General features: G+C 50.5%; 1 protein-coding gene across 1 annotated transcript in view; it reads right to left on the bottom strand.

Annotated features, from left to right (window-relative positions):
* Window positions 1-24144, bottom strand: part of COL5A1 (collagen type V alpha 1 chain) — a 129853-nt gene that overhangs the window by 71556 nt on the left and 34153 nt on the right. Inside the window, exons 4-5 of the mRNA XM_034067678.1 lie at window positions 23941-24103; window positions 1385-1516 (exon numbers count right to left, since the gene is read on the bottom strand). Of these exons, the coding sequence (XP_033923569.1) occupies window positions 1385-1516; window positions 23941-24103 (295 nt within the window). The remainder of the gene's footprint in view (window positions 1-1384; window positions 1517-23940; window positions 24104-24144) is intronic.

The raw sequence follows: 24144 nt of genomic DNA, 5'->3' as shown, positions 1-24144 counted from the left end.
AGAACACTTGGTTAGAGCCAGGCATGGCAAATCTCTTTGCCAGTCCATCGCTCTCCCTGGCAGCAGACGCCGGCGCGTGGAAGCATTATTCTTACATGGAGCCCTAAAACAAGCCAGGCCTTGTTGAGCTGCTGGCTCCAAGAGGAGTTTTATTTTCCTACTACCATGTATTTTGACTATACTGAGGTCTATTTTATTTTACTTATTTATTGTTTCTCCAGCAGAGCTGGCACAGTGGTTACAGCACTGCCCCGGCGCTGGGTACCCTGTGAGCATCACCCACCTCCCCAAGACCCTGCTTAGGTGGAGGGTTTTAATTCAGTCCCAAAGCTAAGCCAGAGCACACTGCTGGTGTTACAGCTTCATAGAGGGGAGACTGAGCTGAGCTCTGAGGCAGAAGCTGTTCCCTGTGAGGGTGCTGAGGCGCTGGCACAGGGTGCCCAGAGAAGCTGTGGCTGCCCCATCCCTGGCAGTGCTCAAGGCCAGGTTGGACACAGGGGCTTGGAGCAGCTGCTCCAGTGGAAGGGGTCCCTGCCCATGGCAGGGGTTGGAGCTGGAGGAGCTTTAAGGTCTCTTCCAACCCAAATCATTCCAGGATTTGCAGGGATTTGGCAGGAGGCCACAGATCTGAGACCAGCTGAAAGCAAGAGAGTGCATGGCCCAGCAAGGGGGACCAAGAGAGCAGCCAAGATGCTGTGAAGCAGCTGAGGATGGCAAACCCTTCAATTGCTGTGAGCTGAGCCTGAGACCTCTTAAGAGGGTGTAGAATTCAGGTGATGCTCTCTGGGAATCAGCCACACTCAGGCATTTCTAATGGAGCAGCAGAAATAAGAGAGCATCTTGTACCAGTCCTTCCTTTAGTTAAAGGAAAGATCTGGGGCTAACCCTTTGTAGAAAGCTCCTGAGCACAGCAGCTTATACAGATGAGCTGGAGCCAAACGAAACTCAAATGTCAAACGCACAGACAGAAGCATTTCCCCTCCTTTAACACCTGTTCTCTGGGAACACTGGAAAAGAACTGCTAAGTCTTTTTACAAGTTCACCAGTTAAAGTTGGGATCTAGAAGCAGGCGCCTGCTTTGGACGGGATTCACCAGCCAGGGAAGGTTGGTGGTTCACACTCAGCTCAGGTTGTCTCTCCTGCACAGCTTTGTGAACGTTCATTTCAGTCTCTGGAACTGGAGGATCCCAGAAAGGAAACTCCCGAGGGCAAGAGCCAAGACCAGAACCTGCACATCCTACCAACAAGCTCTGTCTCAGCCTTAACACATCAGTTGCAGGGAAGCACAGACGGAGGAAGGAGCTCATAGTGCAGGTTTGCAGCCGCACGATGGAGCTGGATGCTGCTGCCCAGAAGCACCCCCCAAACCCCACAGGAGCCTTACGTATTCATCCTGGTTGGGGTCCTGGGACTGGGGGGAGTCGGGGATGGCAGTGTCGCAGTCAGGGCTGTAGTGTTCGCAGTAATCATGGGCTGCTCGCGGGTCCGCCACGATCAGGAGCTGTTGGATGTCACCCTGCAGGGAAGGGAACACAGAGCGTTATGGGGACAGGAGGAAGGATGGAGCATGAGACTGCAGGTGAGGGGATACACACCACCGGGCTTGGCAGTGCCTCCTCCCTGACACAGACACATCACCTGAGATGAGCCAAGTGAAACCCCCCCATGCCCAGTGCAGGGTCAAGCAGCCGCTCATCTCTGTGAGCTGTGAAGCCATCGTGCTTCCTGCCCGGTCCCAATTGCACCTTCCCAAAAGATAACCGCATTAATATCCAGGTTACTGCAGCAGCCTAGCACAACACCTGGGCTCCTTTCAGATGCTACACGAGTTACCTTAAAATTGAGCATCAGTTTAATCTCATTAGTCATTGTTTCCTGTGAGTAACCTTTACAGAATTAGCAGAAATGTCTGCAAAGTGGTTTTCATCTTCCTAATTTAAGAGAAAAATATTGTTTCCCTTGCTTTTTTCTTCTTAACAAACCCACAGAACAATTCTGTCACTCTTCTGGCTTTTGCTTCTTCAGTGTAACCACCGAAACTGGGGATGCAGCATCAGGAACACAGAAAACACCAAGTTTTTGTCTCAGAACATTGCCCATTCCCAGCCAGCTCTGGCCATTGCCTGACACTGTGACCTATGTGGGGAACGTGGCCGTGGTGTGACCCTGAGGACATCACCCAGCCCTGAGCTGAGGGTGTTACTGGGTTTCTAACACCATCCATCACTATTCTCACCCCTGTCTTCACAGGCATTCAGAGCATCACACCAGGCTGCCCCTTTGGAGCAGCCTCCACTGGAGGATGCCCAACCTGGCCAAGGCAACCGGCTTAAAGTTGATTGATGGGAAGATCCTTCCAGCTGCTATTTCTGCCCACAGAACTTCAGCCACCCTGCCCCTCACTGACAGCCACGTTAAGCCATTAATGCCCTTGTCACTTAGGTGGTTAAAGCTCCCCAGTTTCCATCGGATTATGGGAAATGTCTGGCACTGTTGGGATAAGCTGAAATAAAACAGCCACGAAAGCAGACTTGGTTCTTGTCTCTGAGAGGCAAGGAAGGAAGGCTGAAAGCTTTTTCTTCCTGATAAGGCTGGATTTACACCTCAAGGAGAGCTGATAGTTTGCATCCTATAAGTGACCAGGACTGTAACTGTGTTGCCTCGAGGAACAGATAAAGCAAAGAAAGGCATGTTGGCTAAACACAGTGCAAAAGGTTAAGCAGAAGAGAATTTCCTAATGCTGAGTTTGCTTTTAGTCTCAGCTGATGGCAGCTCCTGAGCTATGCATGGGGAGAGATCCTGGCTCAATGCCACCCTGCTTCCCTGCAGCACACCAGGAGCTGAGCATCCTCTGGCTTTGATGACTCAAGGCATTGGCAGCACCTTGGAGCACATGGAAGACATTCCCTGCACATCCCAGAGCCACAGGCTCATGTCTTGGGGCCATGGCACAAACCCCAACCTCCCTCAACACACCAAAGGACAGTGTTGGTCCAGCAGCTGCTGCCGAGTAAGGGGAGAGAATGCACAAGGGAAGCTTCCTGCTAGTTCTGGGTCAAGAACCTGAGCAAATCAGTGCATAACTGAATAGATTTGGTATGTGAGGGGTGCCAGGGGAGAGCGTGAGCTGCTTCAGACAGCTCCTTCAGAGCTCACCACGCTCCAGGAGCATCATTCAACAGGCCTACTATTTTCCCATTTCCTTTTCAAACCCAATCAATCACTCTGCCAGCAAAGTCCATCCTTGTTCCAGCAGCAGCATCCAAGCATGCAAGGTCAGAGGGAAAAGCAATGGACCCAGCTTTGCAGGGATGTGAGCCCCAGGGAGCATCTGAGCTCTGGTACAGACATGGGCTGAGCAGCTCAATGGTGGGGGAAGGAGGAGAGCTCACAGGGTGCTAAACCATTCATCTTTGTTTCATTACCAGCAAGTGCACAGCACTGGTGGATACCCAGCGTAAAAAACAGGAGTAAAACCTTGTTAGCAAGATTCCCACTCATCTGACCTCATCCCTCAGTGCAAAACAATCAAATGGGCTAATTTAGGCTGCAATAAAAAGCCCCACTCTCCAACCTCCACAAAAGATGCACAAAGCTCTGCTGTCAAGAGCCCCATTGCTTTGATTTAAAAAGCTACTTTAAATAGAGCGGGCCATGCTGGGAGCCTTTTGTGTCCTCTCAAGTGTGCTGCTGCTAATAGATGTCACCAGGAGATAGCTGCCCCTGGCCCCGCACCCTTCCTCACTCAAGGCTCTGTTTGTTGCACTGCTGTGCTTACACTGGACACCCCAACCCCATCCTTCCTATGGCAGCATCTGCTTTTCTCAGCAGGAGCAGCGATAACGGAGATACCATTCACTACCTCCCCTTGCATACACAGGCAACAGCAACCACTTTTCCATGCAGCCTTTGTAAGGGAGAGAACTTCCAATTACACTGAGGAAGTGGTTTAAAGACTTTACCAGCCCAGAGATTTCAGGGTTTGAGACTCATTTGCAAGCAAAGAGGTATCTAAGTCAGGGCACAAGTCAGTAACACACTGGTGTGGCTTCAAAGGAGATGTCACCAGCTCAGCATCCTCCAGGCACCCATGCAGGTGGGTGAAGTCCTCCTCTGGCATAAGAACAAGTTGGGCATAGCTGGGCACAGAGGGTTCCAGGAGCTGCTCCAGTACCTGGGTACTTGTTAGCACACAGAGGCAAGGCACAGTTACACACACACAAAAAGTCAGTCTTTGCCTGAAAATAACCAATTTCATGCACCAGAATAACTAGGTTTTTAGAAAAGGAATAAATCCTATATTGACCTTTATTCTTAGAGCTTCCCATGAAAAGGAAGAGGCAGGAGAGCACATTTATGAAAGTGATTGTGAAGCCCAAGGCTTTTATATGCTCCACCAAACCCATGTAAGTGCTGTTAGGAGCAGTGAGAATCTGACATTTATGGTAAAGCCATTTATGCCTGATGATTCATTTGCTTGATAGATTAAGTCCCACCAAGCCAGTTGGATTGGAGGCCCCAGCAGCTCCCAGACAAGGCTGGAAAAGCTCTTCAGGAGCATTTTTTAACACTTATTCTATATGCGTGCAGAAATGTCACCTCACTTCCAATGACATCAACTGCAGTAACGTGGACAGATTACTGTGGTTCACCAAAACAAACAGCTGGCGAGCCCGATCCCGGTGACTTCATCTGGCACCAGCAATACTGGGATTCTTCAGGGCTCCCACTGCACCGCACTGACAATTAATTGGGCTGTTGTTTCAGTGCCTCACCCCTGAAGTCTTGGAGCTTCCGGACATCCATAAGCATAAATCCTGCTTGGTGTGTTGTTTTAAGCTCCTGCATTTAACTTGGAGCCGCAGGGCCAGGGTGTCCAGCTGTAGCACACCAAAAACTATCCAAATTATTGGAAGCAACTGGGATGTTGCTGGGTTTTATTATGAGAAACTCATTGGTTCCATAAATGCAAACCCAGCTGGATGGCTTCAGAGTGGCAGAGGTTCAATGCCGCTCTATGACCAAGTGAAAGCTTAGGGATCCCAGCCACCAGGGAGCTTCCAAAGTACCTAATCCCTGTCTGGGAGACAGCCTGGCAGCCCTCGGATGCTCCATTGATAACGGCTGTCATCAGCGCTTGCCCTGGATGCAGGCTCTGCCCAGGACACAGCGGCTGCCCCAGGCCATGAGGCTCCCTTGGCTGCACAGGTTGGACTAAGAGCTGCATCAACCCAAAGTCTTCATTGAAGGAAAGAAGCAAGGGGTGACCCAGAGCTCCCCATGCCCCAGCTCTGCCACTGCCATGAGCACCAAGTCAGATGTACAGTAACCCTCAGAGCACTGGGGCATCCTCATCCTACTGGCATCATCCCAGAGCCACTTGTTTAAACACAGCTGCTCCAGTTGGCAGCAATAGGGTCAGATGAGCCCTGTTACCCCCATCAGCCCCTGAACCCCTCTCACTGGCCAGACCTGACAGCAGCGTGCTCATCAGACAGAGCAACTAACCAGTACCTAAAGGGCATCCTTTGGGCTTCCAAAGAGCCTGCACTACAAAACAGATGGGAAGGCAATAGCTGACGGTCTGGCTCAAAATAAACCAGCTTTGATTCACATGCAGTCATGAGTCAGCTACAAATACTTGGTGGTTTGGGTGAACCCAACCCGGATGTTTGCTTCCCCATCGTGCACAGAGGGGCTGCAGGAATGGACAGGGCAGCTTTGCTGTGAGGCTGCTGCTATTTCCCCTCTCGGGCTCCAGTTACCACGAAAACGGCTCCTTCTGTTTTCAGCACTCAGATGGGAGCCTCTTCTGAGCCCTCTTTAGAAAAAACAGCTTTAATTAAGCAGAAAAGGGACAGAAGTTTCACTGGAATCAAATATAACCCCAAGGAAATGCCTCTCGAGGGCTGATAACAGATCCTCTTTCTCACTGCATCTATCTGGGAGAGGGGGTATCCCAGGAGCTCAGCTCTCCCCACCCATCAGTCCATTCCTGCACCCCCAGCCACAGCTCAGCCATTCACATTTCTGGTATTAGACTTACAGAACACACACTAGAACATTACCTGAGAACCCACATGGCTCTTCCCCTGACCACAGCAGCAAGAGGAAAACAAGGCTCAAGGGTAAGCAACCTCCCCAGTGATTCTGCACCTTTAGTTTATGATCCCAGGCAGGATGCACACAAGGATCCATCAGCTCACTGTTAGCCCTGGCCACTGGATTTGAAGGAGCAGGGCAGGGAAGCACAGTTCCCTCCTCTCATGTTGTTTCTCCCTCCCTGAACTCTCCTACCCTCCACTCCTAGCTGCTCTCAACACCCAGCCCTGCTCCAAGGGATGGAATCACGGCCGGGCAATGCCACGTCATCCTTCCTCCATCTGGAGCTGCTGGATCCTCGGGTCAGCCACGGCTCTAAAGAGGCTGTTGGGAGCAAGGGGCTGTATTTCCTATGCGCTCACAGACCACAGCACGCTGTAGGTTGTCAGTGTAATACAAATTACAAGCAGTTTAGCAAGGACTCGTTACTGGAAGGGAAAGGACAAGCAAGTCTCTAGGAGGAGAACAAAAGCCAGATGGCTTTGCTAATTCTGGAAAGCTCTCCTGAAGAAGCTGTCACTCTGCCAATACCCAAATACCAGTCAAGGACTCAAGTCATTAGCAGAGCAGGAGACACTAACACCAGGTTCATTTCCAGGCACCTACTCCCCCCCCAGCCCCACTGACCACAGTGTCCATCACACCCCACCTTCATGCAAACACTCCCCTGGCAGCACTGGCACAGCACTGAGCACCCTCTGCCTTGATAGAGCTTATGCCAAAGTCCTTGTTTAAGTGACAGCACAGAGGTAATTCCCAAGGACAACACAGGCAGTGCTCACCAGCAGCATGGACCATTACCTGGCAGCACTCTGTAGGTGATGGACAGACCCATTCCAGCTTCCAATCCCCAACAGGGGAAGTATTTTCTTGCCTTTCCAAATGGCTGAGCTTGTCAAAGCCATTAATCACTGCTGACAGCCCAGAGCCACGTTGCTCTCCCCACTCCCACCCATTCCTCAGCCCTCTGCCACCCTGATCCATTCAACCATCATGTCCTGCCCCAAGAGCTTCTCACACAGACACTGGCAATGCCCTGAAGAGAACAGAAAAGGGACAAGATGGAAAAACCTGACCAAGCTCAGATGGGTGTTTAATGATCAGGCAAGAGCCCAAGCCCAGCTCCACACTTGCCACCCGGACCACATGGTCCTATCCTGTCCTCCCTGCACCAGCTCCCTTCATTGCCAACACTGATTCATCCCCAGGCACTTTGCCAGTTGCCACCTCCATCCTTTCGGGAGACATCCAAGCACCAGCTTAAAGATCCCCAAAAGCTCCAGGGTTGCTTTATGCTTTGAGGCAGTTGTACTTCACCTTATTCAACCTTGACCCTGACTCACTGAAGGGGGCTGCAGGGTTCAGCACACCATGAGCATCACACAGTACGTTACAGTGTGGCTCCCACCATGAGCCATAAATGAGCATTAGTTCCATGAAGCAACACATCTTCCCTCACTAAAAGCTGATGCCTAGACCTTGGAGGGCAGATTTTGTCTGGAAATTACCAAATGGGTGGAAAACCTCAGATTAGCAACCTGGCATTCAATGAAGGTCCAGGAACTTACGGGACACAAGGCAGAGAGAAAACAATCCTTAAGGAAAAGGCAGCTCAGCAAACAGGTGGTGTCGGCAGGAGCACAAAAAGCATCAGATCTACAAAACATTTACAGCAACACTATTGTAGCAATGCACTTCTCAAAGGGTTTTGTTTCAGAGCTGAAAAAGCCACTGTGGGCACAGGGCAGCATCCCTCCTCCAGCCATGGCGCTGATGGGGCAGGACGAGAGGCACAGCTGCTGGTGAGCAAGGGGGATTGTCTCCAGCAAAGGGGAACATATAAGATAGAAAGAAACCAGGAAAACCACATGTGCATGTGCTCAGTGGAAGGTAAATGCGGCCACCAGAGCAGGAATGGGCTGTGCTGTAACCCCCTTGTCCTGGCAGCATCAGCCGAGAGGCTCCTGCAGGAGCATTCCGGGTCAGGCAGCACAGAGCAGGAGGCAGTGTCCAGCCCACGCACGTACCAGGGGCCGTGTCCAGTTTTCCCTTGACTCATGAGCTTAAAGGTCTTTTCCAACCTAAATGCATCCATGATTCCATGTCTGGTGCTGCAAACCACCGGACACCGCCTGCCGCTCCGCAGGGAGCGCTCCAGAGCCGACACCGGTTGAGTAACTACTACGGGTTAAAGCAGGGGGAGCAGGACCCAGCCCCAGCAGGAACGACTGTTTGTTCTCATGCCCCACAGTTCTGCACCCGCAGCCTCCCATCAGCTCTGCAAGTGTGGGGGCATCACCCTCACCCACTGCAGTTCTAAACTGAGCATTTGGGAGCTTCCCTTCCCTTTCAAGCTCCCACTCCCCTCACTCAGGTCCCTTTCAAACCCATTTGCCTTCCCTGTGGCCAGCACTCGCTGGTTTGTCTGCATTCCTCCTCTTTTGAGGGATCACAAACACCAGAACCCTTTCTCTGAGCTAGGAAGGGATGCCCAGGGCCAAGCAGCAGCCAAGCAGCAGCAGGAAAGGAAAAGGCAGCCAAGACACCTTCAAAACTAAAGCAAATACAAGAACCTGCTAAAAACACCCAGAGACACAGATATCCTTAAACCAACATCATCGTACTCTGCTCCACCGGCTATTTTTATATATTGATGTCTGTTCAAACCACAATCTATCTGCAAGGAATTTCTGGGCATGAACCCATCAGCTGAGAACACAGAAAGCAAGATGCAATGAGCAGTGTCCCCTACTCTGCAGCAGTAGCTGGGATGGATGGACAGGGAGAGGGGCTGCAGGGACCAGGGGACAAAAGGCTGCTTCATAGTCCCTCATCCTCCTCTACAGCCAGGCCAAGCACTGTAGTAATGTAGGCAAAAAGGAGAGGTTTTATAGCAGCTATTCTGAAAAGAGGGGGAAATAATAGCACAGAGCTCAGGTTCGTAAAGGCCAAAAGGAAAGAAAGAAAAGAACCCCCTGAAAAAAAGAAGTGCTCTCCTCCCCATCCCAATGAAAACACAACATTACTCTCAAGTTTCATTTTCCTATTGCAAAGTCACTCTTGGTATTGGCAAAATGAGCATTTTAAGCTTTTTGTTGAGTGTGCTCTGGGCAGATGCTCTGAGCCCCCCAGCAGATTAGAAACACATGTGAGGAACAAGGCATGGAACCCACAAGGATATGGGTGAGCTGCACGACTCCTTGCTCAGACTTCATCACACTCGAGTGGCCAGTGTCTCTCTGAAGCAGCAGCTACAGGTTTGGTCACCCACAAAAGCTGGCTCATCCATGTACACCCATGCACAGCACTACTCCTTAGTTATTACCCAGGAACATGATCCTTCCCCAGAGCACTTCACCTCACGTGGTGCAGAGCAACAAGGATGCAGCCCCTTGCACACCATGTGCACACTTCTCTAAGCTCCCCTTTGAAGCCACAGTGTTTGCATCTGTGTTTTGCACAGCCATGCTGCCTATTTAAACATGTCTTTTCAAGCACGACATCTACAGGTGCAGCTGTTAAGCACTAACTCAAACCAGCTCCTCCACTGGAGAAAAGCATCCAGATTTGGGTCTTTTTGAAGGACTCTGACCTGTTAATGACTTTGTTTCCACTCGGGGCACAAGGCACGCACCCTGCCAAAGCCTGACACAAGCCCCAGTTATTGGGATTTCCATTCCCTGCAGGAGATGCAAAGCTTGTGGTACCCACCAGGGCTCCAGTTTCAGCCCCAGCCATGCAGGAAGGCCACACTTGCAGTGGGTGAACACGAGTTCCAAAGGGACCACAGGGCTGGAGAATGAAGAACTGTGTCCATCTACAAGGAGCAGGATGCTGTGGCTGCCCTGGCTGCTGGGGACCCTCCACTGACACCCTCCTCTTGAGAAACCATTTCCAGATCTCCTACAGCAGCACTTCCCCTAAGAACAGCACACGGAGCTGGAGCCCTTCGGCTCCCTGGGACTGAGGCACCAGAGGTTCTCACAGCTGTGGGATGGAAACCCTGCCATGAGATCTATCTAGACCATGCTACCAACCAGGCTTGACTGGCTTCTTTCTGCGTGCTGGCTGGGCAGAAGTGTCTTCTGTTTCAGGGGAAGGGAAAGAGATAAACCTGACTCCGGAGAACCCTTCCAAAGTGACTCAGTTTTCTTTGGCTGCTCCCATGGACATGGTGAACAGTCTGACTCTCCTTCCCCTCTCCGGTTCTGAGAACAGCTGGAATGAGCACAGCAGGTTCAGACTCAGCACACAGCTTGGCAGGAGGACGTGGAACCCGGCACCATCTTTTGGGGAGCGGGTGAGATGTTAAGGTCAGACCCTGTGTGGGTCCTTTGCAGACCTGATCTGGGCATGCTCCTGGTGTGGGATCCACTGGGGCAGAACTGCACTTTGCCAGCAAAAGGAGCCTGAACTGGGTTTATCCCTAACAAGGATCCTGCCTAGAGGGAAGCATTTGGAGCTGTTCTATGCATGAGAGGGAAACACCTTCACCAAAGAAACAACCCAGCCTTTTAGCCACCTCTGTAATTACAACTGCTAGCAGCTAAATACTCATCTCTCATGAGCACCAGAAACCACATGGAGAGTTATTAAATCTGAAGAGTTAAGCTGACACATGAGGAAACATTCTCCTCTAATCAATCCATTAGGACAGCAGTGCATTTTTTGGCTGGTTTCCCCTGAAAGCAAGCCATGGGTGATCCCTGTGCAGCCACAGGTGTGTCCATCCATCCCAATAGCTCCTGAACCTCATACAGCTGATTTCAATCACTTCTGACAGAGGAAAATGGCTCAAGATAATTAAACTCCCATAAATGTCATGGAAACAGACAGCTTAGTAAGAGAAATGCATCGTGCAAGTTCATTGTCTGAGGGAGGCTATGCAGTGAGCTCACATATGGTGAGGTATAGGCATGCACAATAAAAACACATCACTTTAATGTTCCTACTATAAGAAAAGCTAAAGCAACCACAAAACAAATTAAAAGGAATCTAGACTTGACTAATCTCAAGGCATCTCCGAGATGCCCAATTCCCACAGTAACTGGAGGAAGATGAGCTGAAGCACCACAAAATAAGCACTTCTGGTTGCTTTTCTGCCTATACACAGAAAACACCCTCTTCTCCTCCATTTCCAGACCCAAGAATGGAGGAGAAACCCAAGTGTGCCCAGGTCTCAGCTGGCCAGCTCCCTGAGGAACACCATGGACACAGCAGAGCCCAAAGGCCTGGGTGCTCCCTGGCATCAGGGGATGGCCACGGTCAGGCTGTCCTTGCCACCCAGGCAACCTCAGATGAGCCTTCACTTAAGAGCAGTGGCTGACCCATCTGCCCAACAGACTTGTAATTGCCACTGTCTCTCCAGCAAACACACTGGCATCAAACCCTTGGAGTTATTTTTTCCCCTCTATGACCACACAGCTGCTTGTCCCTCTGTGATTTCTGCTTCAAACTCCTCATTTGGGAACTTGAAATCAGCATTTACATCATACTCCACACAAATTACAGTGCTGATCCCTAAAAATAGAGGCCCCACAATCACCACGTACTCTGCTGTCACTGGTTTTACATCTAACCCAAATACAACTTTTATAGCACGGTCACTGTTAGGCTTTTTGCCCCTCCCAATTACAAATGCTTCTCCCAGGAATAGTGTAAATCCATAGGAAAGCATTGAAAGGAATGCTCTAAAAACTGCCCCAGAATTGCACTGCTGAGCTCCCAGGTAACAGATGCACCCACCATCTGCTCACAATATTGATACCACCGGCTGAGGGTGACCTCACAGCAACAGAATGCAAACCCAAAGCTGTCAGATACAGGTCCAGAACTTAAACAGGGTTTTCTTTTCTCCTTTCACTTGTCTGTTCCAAAGGGTTTGCCAAGGAATGAGTGGAGCCCCACGGCAGAAGCTTTTCAAGCAGCTCCTTCCAGTTGTTTTCCAATAGGAGCTGATTTGGCACAGGCCTGTTCACACCGTGTGGTTTTGTTCCCTAATTGAAGCATCAAGTCAGATTATGCTGCTGACCCCTGCAAGCAGCAAACCAGACTATCCAAGGAAAGCTCCTGATATTTGCTCAGGACGTTTGCTTCCATGGATGTGCTTAAGCCACAATTCAGGAGGCATCTGGGAATGGGCTCTGCAACTGTAGTCAAGGGAAGACGTTTTCTTGCGAGGATAAAGTTAGGGAACAGTGTGAGAAGGTGGTGCTGTCCGTGACAACCATCCCAAGTGTGCAGTATGCCAATGGGGTTCAGCCCCCAGCAACCAGTGATGCCAGACAGGCTGGGAAGGTACCAGAACCAGTGTTCAGCTTCAGATCAGTGGCTGCAGTGAAAGGCAAGGAAGTATTTTCCCCTGCTCTGCACTCACACCCTATGTGCTGCTCCTGCAGCCTGCACCCACACCAGCACCCTCCAGCAGGATGCTAACTGGAGTCCTGAGGCCAGGGTGTGGAGACAGCATTGCCATGGGGCAGCATCCCCCACAACTCACATGCAGCTCCATGAACAGACAGCCTGCCCCTCGTGGGAGGCACTTCCATAAAGGGAGGAGAGCGTCAGCCTGACCTTCCACTGCCCAACATGGACATTCAAAGGAAGAAAAGCAAACACAACAACAAACATGAAAGCCTGGCCCAGGCCTCTGAGAAATGAATAGGACAAGATGAATGGATACCATTGTCTATCGTGATGTGCCAGCCCTTGAACCAGCAGTTAATAAAGCTGAGTGGGACTGAGGATGGAACAATGAGCAGCTTCTGCATGCGGAAGAGCTTTTCTGAAGCATCAGTGTCTTGCGCCCCATAGAACAGCCTCAAAAAGGGGATTTTCTCCATTTTCCTCATTGCATTAATTAGGAATCCCTGGAATAAGCCCAAGTCTCCTTGACCTCCACTGCTCTTTGAGCACCAGGCAGCCCAGTTACCCCGCACCAGTGCCACCACTCTCCAGGTCCCAGCTGTCACCCCACTGCATCAGGCCCCAGTGTTCGTGGCCCCATAGCCTGTCTCACGCCTGAGGTTCTGCTCTGGGCAGTGCCCTTTTATCCCAGCTCCATTCCTCACATGAAATGAGGAAATCACAGTGTTTTCCTTGGAGAGCAGATGCAGCCTGGAAGGAGCATGCAATCTCCATGCAAACCCAAATGAGAGCCTGCAAGGCTGCCAAAAGCTGCCCAGCCTTTGCATTCCTTCTTGTGGTCATGCGGACCTGACCACACACTCAATGTCCCTATTTTCTTTACCATTCCATTTAGTGCTGCATTTCCCCCATCCAGCCTCATCTCCTGATGTCACCACCTTACCAAGAGCTCATTGCACCGTTCCAAGTTTCCTCCCTCTCTCCAAATCAAATAACCCACTAATAACGGAGCTAAAGGGCTGACTTTTTCCCTATAGGAGTTATTTTTCAATGACATATGTGTGAACCAGAAGGGATGGTTTAAAAACAGATTCTCCCTCATTACAAGCTGTAGCACAGCACAGCGCTGCTCTTTTGTGTCTTCCCCTCCGCACAGAGCAATGCCGGTTCCTGGCTCCGGTTTCACGTTGATTTATTTCCCTTTCATCTATGGAAAACCAGGAACGAGATCAGCTCCTGCTGCTGCGCCGCCCACACCATGGGATACACCAGTGCGTTGTGAGGGGGACTCACAGTGGAAAGTATGGAGTCAAGTGAAGCTCTTGGCTTAAGTTACACAGTTGAAAACTCACTGGTGGAGTTGCACGGAGCCAAAGTGGAGGCAGCTGCTCAGTTGTTACTCAGCCCTGTGTAAACAGGGTCCTAGTGTCTGCCTGGGAGGTGTTGGTCCTGACGAGTCAGGAAGATCTGGGCTTTGTTCCCATTGTGGCTATGATGGAGGTGGGGATGCGATGGGAAAATGATGGTCTAGGGAAGGTGAAGTCTCAAGAGAGACCTGGGGAGTCCTGGTACAGAAACGGAGGTGGTGGCAAGGAAGAAACCCAGTGCAAGGTCTCCATCAAACATCCATAACCATCCATGGTGGCCAAACAACAGGCAGCATTTCACAGCTCCATCAGACAATTCACTGCTCCAAGGGCAGGAGGAGCAGCCAGGGAGGCCCCACATTGCTGCTCTGTGGATTCCCCTTCCTCGCTCCCTAAATGCTTCCCAAACTCCCTTGTGAAACCCCAGGTGAGCCCTCAGACAGCTCCAAAGCCCATGGCTCCTTTGGAGAGCCTCAGCCTCCCCAGTCTGGGCTCACTTCCATCACTAAAGAGCAGCTCTTTGCTTCCAGCAGCACTTCAGGGCTTCCTGCTCCCACCCCACAACAGCTGGAACTCTTCTGAGCACTCAGGTACCTTAAACCCCCCCAACCCCTTCTGTTACTCCATAGTATTTTCCCCTCATAGCTGAACTCTCCTGGCAGCTGAGCTGCCTTTTCCTCAGCCCCATGGACAGGCTTCCTCCCCCCCAACTGCTCCAACCCCAAGATCCACCCTGAGGTTTTGCCCTCAGTCCATCACACTGAGGTGGCTCAGGATCAAGGGGTTTGTGTGCACAGAGGCTTTTAATCATGACTTGGAATGTTTTCTGCCCCAGGAGGTAAATACAGAATCCAGGTTTTATGGATTAAAGGGAATGGGGGGAAAATGGACCTGGCTGCCAAAGCTATCTCAGGATGTAAGTGGGATTACGCGCTTCGCCGTGGGGATTTCTGCTGACACATTCACAATTTAACTTAACACCAAATTTGGGTTGGGAAAGAATTTTCCTGCCCTTGGCCGGTGACAATCACCAAACCATGGAGCAGGATGTGCTGGGACCACCCCAGCAGGGAGCTTTCCTGGGGGTTCCTATGGCTGTTCCCCACCAGCACTGCTCAGGAAGGAGCTGACATTTGGACACAACACCTCTTGTCCATACACATTCTCCCTCTTTCCCAGGAAACTGGGCCAGCTCCTCTGTCAATGCTCACACACCTCTCACCTCCACGCTCCAAAGTATCTGTACACTTATATTTCAAAGCTGCACAGTTGGCTCTTCTACCCCTGCAAGAGAACCTCTTGCAGCATCTCCATCTCCAGCTCAGCATTCAGACTCAGGTTTAACACAACCCTGTATGTAGCTCCCATAACTAAGCTAACCAGGCTCTTTCCTCCCCAGGAAGGGAGCTGGGTCTGTACATCCTACAGCCTGAGGAGCAGATCTGAAGTTCAGCCCAGCAATGTGAACAGAAATCACTCCAGAGCAGGAACGGACGCAGTGTGAGCGGCATGGGCAGCAGCTCAGCATCCCAGCTCAGGCTCTGGAATCCTGAGCAGCAAAGCAGGAAGAGGATCAATATAATGTGCAGATAACTTGCTTGTGCCGGGCATCAAAGGCTCAGGAAACCCTCACTGCGTTTGCAGACATTCCAGAGCACAGAACACCACACAAAAGTAATATTCACCACAAACCCTCTCGTCTCCCCACACATTTCGCTCCAGTGGCCAAAGCACTGTTTGTTCAAGCAGGCTTGACCTCCTGAACCACAGCCAGTATGTGGCTACGTGTGGAGAACAATGAGCCCACGGTTAGAGACTTTTTTCCGTGTTCTTGGAAGGAACAGCAAACACACACACACCAACACAGACCCCATCCAATGCTCTGCACAACTCATTAGGAATACCCTCTTCCAGCTCCCATCCCCAGGGTGATGTATTTATGTGCACATACACATTGGATCCCACTCGGCTCTGTCGAAGTGAGCAGTACACCTGCACACTTGGGGATGTCTGGAATGGGCCAGGATTTTCCTCTGGGCTCTGGCAAGCAGCCCAGACTGCCTCAGAATACAGTGAAATAAAATAGCCAGGCCCCCCCCCGTGTAAGGAACATGTGTTCCATTTGTTCAGGCCTAATGACGAGGGAATGGGTTGAACACGAAGGCAACTGGGAGGCTCCTAAGTTAGGATGGTCTCTTCTGCGCTGGGTTTACTCTGTCCTAACTGCAACAAGAGGCTACGTGCATAAAGCTTAGAGAGAGGACAGACTTGAAGCCATGTCCTGTAAGAGCAGGACAAAAGCAATAAGGAAGCAAGGGCACAAGCCCACCTCACTGCAGAGCTCAGCGCTCGCCATCCTCTTCCTCTCCCATGAGTTTGGCTCAGCCAAGCCTGTACTTCCTACAACAGTTTGCTGTAACAATGCAAATCAATCAATGTTCTGGGCACAGAGAGGATCTTTGTTCTATCCACACATTTCTGTTCCAGAAATTCACTCCTATGCAAGTAAGGCTGATCCGTGTGTCACCTCCCACATGGAACAACATTCCCAAATTAGTAGGGAAGAGGAAACATGCACTGGCTTGGGTCGGTGGCACACTATTGCTCACTGCTCCCAATAACCCCTTTCCCATACTGCATAGAGATGCTGCCAATAAAGTTCAGCTGGAAACTTCTCCCCAGCAGCATGAGTATTTGGCTTTTCCCCATGCTGAAGCTGAGGACAATCATCTTTCCCTAACACATCCATTTGGTCTGCTCTTCAGGGCCTTCCCAACACGCTCAGGGTCCCTTTGCACTGCCCTTACTGCTCCTGAAGCCCTGTCCTGCTGCCTGCAGACATCCATGTCCACGAGGCCACTTTAAACCTTGGCATCATGTCACGGGAGAGGAGCAGGTTTCCAGCATTACATCACCCTGTCTGGCCTCAGCACTCAGACTTTCCATGGAAGAAACCGAGCCCCTCATCCCACTGTTCAAGGGGGGAAGCAAACGACCAACGAAGCCATCAGCTGCAAGAGTAATAACACCAGAGCTAAGAGCATCCATCATGTGTAACGAGCCTGCCTGGGCTGCTGCCTGCCAGCATTTAACTGCAAAGCTCTGCCAGGTGAGTGTCAGGAACAACCAGACAAAACTCTATCCCTCAAACCCCATAATTCCTGTGCTGTGGAAATGGTTTTGAGGGATAAACTTTGCCTTCCAGAGACCGCTCAGTTTTCCTTGTTAGCAGTTTTAACTGATCACCCCACTCTGCAGGAGGTATCCACAGCAGGGAAAGCTGTGCAACAGCCTGTCTTGTCCTCTCCATGCTGTGGCCCAGGACAGCAGTGATGGAGAGCCCTGAAGGGATCACTTACCATCCCTCCCCACTGGCAGCTCCCACCCAGTATCCATCCGTGTCGTCCAAATGACAAAAGCTCATTCAAACCAATTATCCTGCAGGAGTCTCTCAAAGCAAGGCAACCATCAGGCTCCAAACTGCCTGTTTGAGCCATGGCACATCCCTGCTCGTGACCACAGACAGTACTTCCTCAACCATGTCCCTCACCAGCCATTCAGAGGGTTAATCCTGGATCTTGATGGCTGCTCAGTGCCCCATATCCTCAGTATTCACCCTGCCTTGCTGACAGAATCATGAGGAGGGTTCCCTCAACAAGAAATCACTCCGGATTGGATGCCTTTTCCCATCTGAAGCATTGATTAAAAAGCCTTTGTAATGACACTGCAAGGGCTGATGTTTAACTTGGCCATATTAGAAGATAAACGATGCACTGCCTAACTTAAACATCAGTAAAAGCTCTTTCTGAGCTGTTGGAACAGTAAAGCACATCTCCCCACACACTGTACACCATCGGAGGCCTGAAGGCATTTGATGGCAGCAAACTGCAACAATTATCCACACATGCCAATGCAGTTTCTTTTCCAGTTTATGAAATGGAATTTACCACTGAACCAAAAAAAAATGCCTAAAATCAAAATAGTTCGAAACTCTTGAATATGTGTATTTTGTAATCATGACTAATAAGGCTACATCATTACAGGCAACCCTGACCCAGCCACAACGCTTGACTGCAGTCCAGATGGCTCAACTGCCAATTACCCAGCAAACCTAAATGAAAACCAAGAGCTTGAGCGAAGTGTATGCAAGCAATGCATCTGATGCCTGAACCCAGCCTCCACTTGCCTTGCTGGCACCTGGCAGCTCGAGGTCAGATGGAACAGTGTCAGCTCAGGCTTGGAACCACACCACCTGAAGCACAGATGAACTGCTACAGGCTGGTTTGCAGTTCTCATCCTGGATGTGGTCCTGCCCCTCCCTCGGTGCAGACACTGCTAAAACCAGACCGTGTCCCTGGGCACCTGTGTAAGATGATGCTGGGCTCAAGGCTGCGCCAGCTGAAGCTGAGTATCACGTTTGGGTCTTGATGAGACTGACTGCACTGCTTGGACTCTGGCACAAACCCCTCACCATTAATTGCAAACCCATCCAGAGTTATAATCTTCAGTAATTGGAGACATTTTCTAGGCAGCATTGCTCTTCTGGAAGAGCCTCATTCTGTGATTTAATCCATATGTCTCCAATGCACCATTTTGCTTCAGAGAATCCCTTTGAAAAAACAAAAGCAGAAGAAATGACGAGAAAACCAGCAACTAAATGGAGAATGATGGGGAGACTGGGGAAAGCTGCAGACATCTTCAGTAACGAGCCCTCATGCTGGCTCAGAACATCTGATTTTCCATCACCTCACACTATGCTATATGCTGGTGGTGTAAAACATCCACTCTTTGCACTCCCTTAAAGTCTCTACAGCAAAAGAAGTGAAATCAGATTTGGCAGGGCCAGGAGGGCCAGCAGCCAGCCCTGAACTGGCTCCTTCCAGCAGGCTGCGAGGCAGGGAGAACACAGAGCATGTATCTGCAGCGCATCTCGATGGAGACATTCACATTAGCAAAGAGCCTTAATTATAAAGAAGTGCTTCTTGAAGGATAACAAAAGCTTGATAAGCAGGAGCTCTGCCTGCTCCTCCAAACAGGAATAGCAGAGAGCTGTGCCAAGGCAAGCTATGGTCTGGATGGCAATGAGACATGGGTTCAGACCTGAGGCTCTTGCAGCACATTTGCCCCCAAAGCCTGCTGCGCTGGCAGCATCACTGTCAGTGCCCTCCTGCAGTAGACAGAGGCTGTTTGTCATGTTAACAGCAAAGCTGCAAAAGGAAGCTCCTAAATTCCTCCATCCTTAAACACTAAAACAATACTGTTAAGATGCACATATACATATAAGAACCTGTTTTAATTCGTACACCTTTTGCTAAGGCAAAAAAGAGCTGATTTTTTAGCCTCAGAGGAAAACAACACAGAGAAACTTCAATAAGAGCACTTTCCAGAGCTGGAAATGCTACAGCCAAGAGCATGGGAGGGGAGGGAGAAACCTCTGATGATGGTGAAATGAAATCTGGGACTATCAACCCCAGTGATAATTGGTTTTTAAATGTAAACAAGGCAGAAGATGAAAAGAGAGTTGGCATTTCAACCTGAGAGCAACACAGCACCTGAACAGCCCCAATGTCTCTGCTGAGAGCACTGTAGCATCTATTCTGCTTTGTCTTGTTGCGCCTTGAAACACTGAGCAGCCCTAAGAGCACCTCTGGCACCTTGCCTGGGCTTTCTGGCTCACCTCAGCACAAATCTCTTTCCCTTCAGTCCCCATGTCTTGATTTCACCCGTGCTCTCCAAGCACACAAAGGAGGAGAGAGAATGAAAAGCACCATCCTTTCAGCACCATCCAGATCCCAGCAGCGCATGAGCTGACAGCAAACCCCCTGTCAGCCCCTCACGTTCCCCTGCATCCTGCCGTGTCTGCAGGTGTCCTCAACACCCTCGTTCTGCACCTTGTTTGGCTGGATCAGAGGGACACTCCTGGTTTTACAGCAGGGACCAGACCAATGGGACACCACTGGGGTACCCAGGCGGACAAAGGAGACCAGAGGAGCCAGCAGTACAAGACATAAACCTTAAAAAGCAATATACACATGCTCTGGGCTTTTCCACTGAGGGGAAACCAACTTCACCTACCCCAGACACTACTGCAAAAACCAGTGTGATTTCCAGAGGGCCAAAACACCAGTTTTCTTGTGGAACAATCATGCCAAACCTTACACAGATGAACCAAAAATCACTGACATCAGATGTACCCACTTGTTACCAGGGTGTTGTCATCAGCCTTACAAATGCCAATGCCCACCCCACCACGTTAATGACACCAACCCTAGCTCTGCCAGCCGGGTGCTGTGCAGTGCTTTCAGCAGCACAGCAGCCTCACACAACAGTCTTTTCCCAACAGATCAGAACACAACATGGGATATCGTAGATCAGTTGGGAAGTGCAGGTCCACAGAAGGATGCTGAGCCGCAGAGCTGAGCCACACACTGCTGCAGAATCCCAACTTCTTCCTATGGGATTACATGAGATGCTTCACAGCACCCCTGGCAAAGGGGTTAAGTTCACCTAATCCACCCCAGGACAGTGACTTTTACCTGCCACAATGGCTGTGCAGCACCTTCCAGCCGCAGGTTATGGGGTTTCACTGCTGTAAACCAGCCACTGCTGGGACTGATGCACAGCTCCAGAGACCTTCCTGAGCCAGGGCCTGAACTTCAACCCACATCTGTTAAACCAGTCCCACAGCCTCAGCCCAGGGCCGGCTGAGCTGCTTCCCCATCAGACCACCTCGGCAAGGGGAAGGCCAGGGGAGGTGCCGTCCGCACCCATGTTCAAATGGATAAAGCTGCACACTTATGGCTAAACACAAACTGTGCCAGACTCTGGGTATGGGTGGGAGAGAGACGGTATCAGAGCCAGGCTGCTCATCCCGAGAGAAGGAGGAAGGCACAGGGAGGTAAGTGCTGTCCCCTGAACCCAGAACAGAGCAGAAGCTCCTTGGCATGAGCATCTCCCAAGGACGCTCTCAAAGTAAAGCTCACAAAGCACCCAAATAGCCCACAGCCAGGTGTGATAGCTACAATGTGCAGCACAGGTGTACGTGTAACAGCCAAGTAAACCCTGAATAAGGCAAAGCTTTGGCCTGAGAGGGGCTCAGCTCACTCAGCTCTTGCCTCAGCACTGGCTCCCAGGGATCCATCAGTTCAAGCAAAGGCTGATGGGGCAGCCCCAGGATCAATATGCTGCTGCCAGGGAAGGACTCACACTTCAGTTTGTTATCCCCACAAGAGCTGATGGGATCCTGCCCAGAAAAGTGATTCCTGCAGGATATGACAGGCCTGGAGCAGGCATCTCCTGCAGGACATCACTGTGGAGTGGGGCCACATCACCAGCATGGCTTGGATAATCCCCCTGGGTTTCAGGCAGAGGATGCTTTGCCTTCTGGACAAGGGGTTTTCCCAAACTTCATCCTCCTGCTCCCACACCATGAGACTGTGCTAGGCCATGGTTTAAAACACAAGCACACCCAAAGAAACAGTTCAAGCCTCTAAACCCAAGATCATTCACATCTGACTTCCTCCAGTGCTGCTGCAGCTGCAGGAGTGCTGCTTACTACAGCCTGCAAGCAGAGAGCAAGTGTTTGTCCTGCACCATGGGCTGTTCCTTCCCTCTTCCACTCTGGCTGCAGAAAGCCCTTTGCAGTCCCACAAGAGCATCTCCTCAGTCACAGCTTGAAGCCACTGCCACTTCCCAACCCCAGCGTGTGAGCCTGTCCTGACGTTTGTAAACGTGTGTTCTGAACAACAGCTGAGCACAAAACCCCATCTGTGTGAGCTGGCCTCCAGGCTGGGCCCCTCTCAAACCTCTGCAGCCATACAGACCCACACAGCCCCAACCGAGTGCTTGGTAATGGGAGGAAGAATGCTGTGCTGGAGAAGCACTCTGGAACTGCCCTTCCCCAGTGGGCTCCTGCTGCAGCAGAGGATGCTGAGGAAGTCCCCATTGGGTGCTCAATGGGCAAACACAGCAGAGCTGCTCCTCCTGCAGCCCCAGCTGGACCTGGAGCTGGAGGAGCCGCAGCTTCCAAACCAACGTGTGTTTGGGGGTCACTGCATTTTAGTCCTGACCACAATGAGATGAATGCCCATGACTTACAACTGCTGCTGATCCATGCAGCCTGGCCCAGCGCTGCCTTCCACCCCACTCCCAGCAAACGGGGCTGTTCTAATTTGCAGCAATAGGGACAATCAGAAGAACCACCCCAATCCATGGGTGCAGAAAGCCCCGGAGAGCATCACTTCAGCTGAGGTCTGCAGAGCAGTTGCCACCAGCACAAGCAGCAGCCTCATTTCATCATTCTGCACTCAGGCCAGAAATTATCAGCTTTCCAGGAATACATCACTGGGCAGTGAACACCCATTTCCCATTGTTCTGAGCCATCATTTTCCCTTCGCAGTTTCTGCTTAGGCTTGCAGAAAGAAAGGAGGGACCAAAGGAAATTAAGTTGCTGAGTTATGAAGGAAATTAGGTTATAGTCCACTGCCTTCATGGGACCTATTCATTACATCCAGTTTAAAGCTCTGGTGTCTTGATTAGTGTGTGGATGCACTGAAAACCCTTTTTGTCTGGTGAGAGTGACAAAAGAAGAAAGGGCAGATCCCAGGCCTGGAGAGGGAGGTTATACACATGCTGTGCAGTATCAGAACACTTGCTATAAGGCAGAGACAATACTTGCTAATTGTCCACTTCTCAGTGGCCAGCCCCATGGGAAGGGCTGATGGGTGCTGGAACAGCACTGACACCCATCACTGTGCAATCCCTGGCCTGGCAGAAGAATCAGCAACCCAAAATCCAGGTAAGCCCTAAAACCCACCCAGGAACATCCCAAATCTCAGGGCACTCCACTTACAACAGCATCCCGTGCAGCCACTGATGTTCTTGCCCGAAGGTCCAACCTTTGCAACAGGCACTCCACTGCCCATTAAACCAGCTCTTACTTCCCATTTTAATTGTTAACCTTCCCAGGGAATTTCTATTAATTTAATACAATTCAGAGCTTCAGCTCTAACTCTGTAAGTGGGATTTTGGCAGCAACCCTCAGTCCATGCGTTCCTGCTCTGTTTACAGCAGACCAGCTCCCAGATGCTGCTAATGTTAAACAGACTGGAACTTTCCTCCTGAGTGACAGCAAAATGCAGACAAGAGCTGGCTTGGCTTCAGCTCCAATTATCCAGTGCTAGGAGATGTGCTCCATCCCTTTGCTGGGTTGGGGAGGCCCAGGAGATACAGCTCTTCCTCCACAGAAATGCAATAAAACTAAGGAGATAGAGATCAATAGGTCTTAGTTTACACTCCAATGCACTGGCACTGATTTCGGGTAAGAAATCCTAGCTTGCAAGGAAGATTGGAGACAAGATTCTCATACACATGAAAGGCTCACAAGTGCAGCAGAGCACTGAAGTCAGATTGCTGGGGAAATGCATATATTAAACTAGCTGCTGAACTATGGGAAGAACTTCTGCCATATGTACCTTGGCTATAAATAATCCTCCATCTCTCTGCTTAAACGAGGGAGTTCATGGTTAACATTCCGCCCATCACGATGCTGGTTTGATTTCTGAAGGCAGTTGCTGTGTGGGAGGTGACAGGGCTGCCAGGCAAGCTGGTGAGAAGAGACCCTTATGTCATGGTGCAAGAAACCAAGGACTGATGGACAATGCATGTGAAAAGAGCAAATCCCTATAGCCCCCGAGTGAACTGTGACTTGCAAAGGAGCTGCTTTCGCCAGCCTCCATTTACTGCCCCTGCAACTCTCCCTATATCCTAACAGGGAGGAAGCAAAACTTCCCAATGCTAAATGAGCTGAAGAGCTACAGATACACAAAATCCCAGTGCAGGGGCTAGTCTGAACCCCAGCAAGAGCATGAGGAGCAGAGGTGTTCACTCCAGCTGGACACTGGGCCCACTGTTTGCATCATTACTACAGGAAGAACCTCCCTAGTTGAAACAAAAGCTCACAAGGATATAAATGTCATACAACAGTGTTCCATAATGCAAAACCACAACACAAGTTCCAAAACTGAGCTGCAAACACCCCATCAATCAGACTCCAGCTCATCGCCTCTGTGGAACATCTTCAGAGCTGTCCATTGGCATGACTTACCTCAAAGACTTCCTCATCCAATATCCTTGTTCCAAATACAATGATGCCATTGACGTCAATGATGGGATGGTCACTTCGGTCCAGGAACTTGGTTATCTTCTTTTTACAGTCCAAAATCAAGGTGACATTTTTCTTCTGCACGCTGATAGCTACTCTGTGCCACCTAGAAGAACAGCCCCAGATGTGTTAAACAGAGCCCTGGGC

The sequence above is a fragment of the Melopsittacus undulatus genome, chromosome 11, assembly GCF_012275295.1.
Source record: "Melopsittacus undulatus isolate bMelUnd1 chromosome 11, bMelUnd1.mat.Z, whole genome shotgun sequence".
Taxonomy (NCBI): Eukaryota; Metazoa; Chordata; class Aves; order Psittaciformes; family Psittaculidae; genus Melopsittacus; species Melopsittacus undulatus.
The sequence above is the reverse complement of the archived record's forward strand: the minus strand, read 5'-3'. Positions and strand labels throughout refer to the sequence as shown.